The sequence below is a fragment of the Gavialis gangeticus genome, unplaced genomic scaffold (assembly GCF_001723915.1).
Source record: "Gavialis gangeticus isolate Ggan-Ray unplaced genomic scaffold, GavGan_comp1, whole genome shotgun sequence".
Lineage (NCBI taxonomy): Eukaryota > Metazoa > Chordata > Crocodylia > Gavialidae > Gavialis > Gavialis gangeticus.
The window spans coordinates 5,684,216-5,688,059 of NW_017729026.1; the positions used below are offsets into that span (position 1 = coordinate 5,684,216).

The window sequence follows — 3,844 nt, forward strand, 5'->3', positions numbered from 1 at the left end:
CTGAGTGTATTGTGCCTCCTTGACCATGGCACCCTGGGCAGCCACCCACATCAGCCAACCTTCAGGCTGGATCCAGTTGGGTCCCTATAAACACAGGGTATCTGGAGGCCAATTTGAGATTTTATTTAGTTCAGATTCCTGTCTCTTTGGACTGTTTGTTGATACCATCATCTTGGTTTTGATCAAGCTGAAAAACTTTGTCCACAAAAATAGTTGTTAGAGGAAGGGCTCTCAGCTTTGAAAGGAACTGACTGGCTGACAGTGTTTTCAGTACTTCTCTCTGGCCATCTGAGAATGTCAAAAACGTGGTGGTCTCCACCAGGTCAAAATGCAACCGAATACTTGGTATTTGTTTTTACTTTAGTTTCTCTCAGATGCAGCGTAGCTTCATCTCAGAAGAAGCACTCTGGCCAAGATAGCAGACAATGGACTAGATGGGTATAGACAAAGGTTAACATATTTACACATTTTAAATGATGCAAAACAAAAAAAAAAATGTAGCTGAGCCCAGTGCTTCAGCATTTTTCCCTACTTACCATTAGGAAGGGCCGACAGCTTTCCAAATGTGTCATTCAATGCTTTCAGGAGCTCAGAGTTCCTTTCATCAGCATCTCTCAACCTGTTCTTCATGCTATTCAAGTTTTCTCCATTTTCTGCAGAGTACACATAAACAGCAGCTTTAACTCTTTATTTTCAGTATTCTCTGATCTACAATTTTATTACTGCAATAATACTCATCAGGAACAATTACTTGTAATTTAAAATATCTATCTCCTTAATTACTAAGGCCCTTGGCACACTTGGCAAGAAGTGTGATTGCTGGGACCAGATCCTAATCATACCATTGCTATTTGCAAGTGCAGAGGCAGCCTGGGATCATAATCCTGGGTTCCTTCTGCATCAGCAGGTTAAAAGAGGAGTACCCACATGTCCAGCCCAAGCTGACAAACAGCTGACAGTAAGTTTTAACCACCAGGACTCAAAGGGTGCAGACATTTGGAGAGGTTAGGGGGAGGCTAGATTAAAAATAGCCACCCAATCAAACTTAGTTTGCCCAGGTGTAGACCTTACACTTACATCCCTAGTTAGGTCAATTTAAGTGTTTCTGTTCAAGACAGTTAAATTGGTCTAAAATGTCTGGCCTGATCTAAGTTAACTGTACCTCCAAGGCAGTCTAACTTAAATTGGGTTGGCCATTTTAGACCAATCTAACTGGCCTGAACTTCTGTACAGTTCCCAGCACAGGCCCAGAGCTAGGGAAGCCCAGCCAGTGGCTCCAGCCCCAGGACTGTGCTTTTCCTACCCCCTCCCTGGCACCAGGTTATTTTTAGCCCCCCAGCCCCTCCCCCACCACCAGACAGACAACCCCACCCTTGTGGACCAGCACCCCCCATCCTGAGCCTACTAAAACCTCCCTTCCTGCAACTCACTCTTGGTGCTAGTTTTACCAGGATTCGCCAGTGCCCAGAGCCAAGGAAGTAAGTCCTGGTGGGCAGATGAGCAGGAAGGATGGAGGGCTGGTCCACTGTGGGGGTTGGAGGGTGAAAAATAGCCCTGGCTTTGGGGGTGGGAGTGTAAGGCCCCCCACCCTCCCAAACTCCCCATAGTCCCCATGAGGTCCCTGCCCCTGCCAGACCCTCCCAGACCCCAGCACCTCCCCTATGGATTCCACCTGCCCCTCAGATCCCCCAGTCCCACCTATAGGCCCTGCCTGCCCCCACCCCCCCAATCTCCCCTGGGGACCCCACCTGCCATCCTGAGCCTCCCATGGACTCTGCCTGCCCTCTGATCCCCCACTGGAAGTCTGCTTGCGACCCTGATCTCCCCAAGGCCCCCCATTAGCTTCTCCATCCCTAATTACCTTAGATCAGATGGCCTTAGATCAATCTAACATCCTCCTAACCTCCCTGAATGTCTGTACACACCCAGACTGACTCCAGTGAGGTCTGGGGTAGAGCTGACAATCAGCTGATTGTCCCCAGTGCACTGAGAGGACAATTAGCTGACTGTCAGCACCAGCTGGGACAGGCCTTGGTCTGAGTGTCAAAACCCTGTATCTGGCAGCTCTGGCTAGGCTGCTGGGTGCAGGAGAACAGAGGTGGGATAGGGGAAGGAGTTGAAGGGCTTCCCTCCTGGTGACTTTAAATCCCACCAAGAGACTCTGATCCCTAACCCCTAGCCAGAGCAGCCAGATACAGGGTTTAAAGTCCCCAGCAGGGAAGCCTGGGGAAGCTCTTTAAAGTCTCCCCAACCCCTCCCTGCTGTCTGGGTCTACCCAAGGAGTTTTAAGAAGCACAGCTGCACCTCAACTACAGATGTGCTCTTTAAAGTTCTCCATGCACTGGATTGGCACCGCCAGATCCTCAACTGCTGCTTCCAGGGGAGCCTCAGGAACTCAAAAAAGTGCACATGCAGTAAGGACTCCCAGCTTCACAACTGCTCTTTAAAGATCTGGGGTACAGTGAGCCTGAGACTGGGTTGATGCTCCTTGATGTCATATACACAGAGCCCTATCCATCTGCCTTTGGGGACTGAATGGGGCTGATAGGTCCAGGACTTGGTGCTGTCCCCAGCCTGATCCCACTAATCTGGTATGGACTAAGCCCCAGACTTTGGGTCTATCCCATGCAGGGTCTCTGTGTTCAGCTGAGCATCAGGATCTGTCATGGCCATACATTCAATTTAAAGTGTGATACAAATGAGCCACAAAGATTTGCTCTATTATCATGCCGTAAGTTGGCTTTAACATGTGGTCAGGTTACTATTCATGGTTCATTTAACACCTTAATCATGACCTAAATGTAGCGTGTGCCAGACCCCTAAATTACTGCAATGAACATAGTTGCAAGGTTTACTGAGGCTAAGTTCTATATTTAAGACACCTCTTCCTTTAGTATTTAAGTACCTGATTTCCTTTGACTATTGGAAAGTGATTATAAAAGGGTTTTATCAAGGATTTCAAAGTGCGTGCACTTCTGTATGTTTACATTCACAATGCCCAGAAGAAAAAATGAGGCACACAGAGACTAAGGCCATCCAGTGAGTCAATGGTAAAGGACCCAAAAAGTCTCAGTTATATGCTATAAACCCTAAATTAAGTGCACTGTGATAATCTTATGTCTTCTTTTTCAGATACTTGTTGTAGGCATATGGTTTGTCCATTGTACATAAAGAGACAAGATCAATCGTATCAGTGTGGTGACAAGTAGCGTGCCAAACATCAAGCTCTCACTGGATTTAAACAGAGGGAACTTTTGCTGACATGAAATTTGGGGAAAATGAATGGAATTATATTAGGACAACTATTGATCACTATTATGAGACTACCACAACAAGTTATTATGAAACAAGTACATTGATTTTTGGAAAAAAACCTGTTTGTGGATAAAATGATAGATCAAAATTGGGATCAACTGAAAAACTAATACAAATCAGAGGAATAGTAATGTCATAATCAGTACATTAGTGATTAAATTGATATTATCCTTTACAAATAAATCAATATTCTTCACAAATTGTTTTGCATAACAATGATGATTTTGCTGGAATAATATCCACTGTAAAAATGATTTTTAAGGTTCTTTGAAGAGAGGCTCCAAATAAGCTTTGGATTCATAGTTCAAAATGCTGGAAATAGAGGTTGGCAAAGAAAATGCTAGTTATTGCTGAAAAAAACTATTTTGAGTGGTGCTGTTCTCATTTTTACATGAACATGGAAGACCTCAGAGCTGAGAAAGAGACAGGATCATTTCTCAATTCCAGTCTTCTTGTTAGGAAACTGGATTAGTGACACTAACCTTGACAACAAAAGCTGGAGAATTGGGGGTGGGGTGGGGTGGGGTGG

At 45.3% G+C, this 3,844-nt stretch overlaps 1 protein-coding gene across 1 annotated transcript in view; it reads right to left on the reverse strand.

Annotated features, from left to right (window-relative positions):
- LAMA2 (laminin subunit alpha 2) overlaps positions 1–3,844 on the reverse strand; it is a 576,898-nt gene that overhangs the window by 114,563 nt on the left and 458,491 nt on the right. Inside the window, exon 41 of the mRNA XM_019520301.1 lies at positions 537–653. Coding sequence (XP_019375846.1) covers positions 537–653 — 117 coding nt within the window. The remainder of the gene's footprint in view (positions 1–536; positions 654–3,844) is intronic.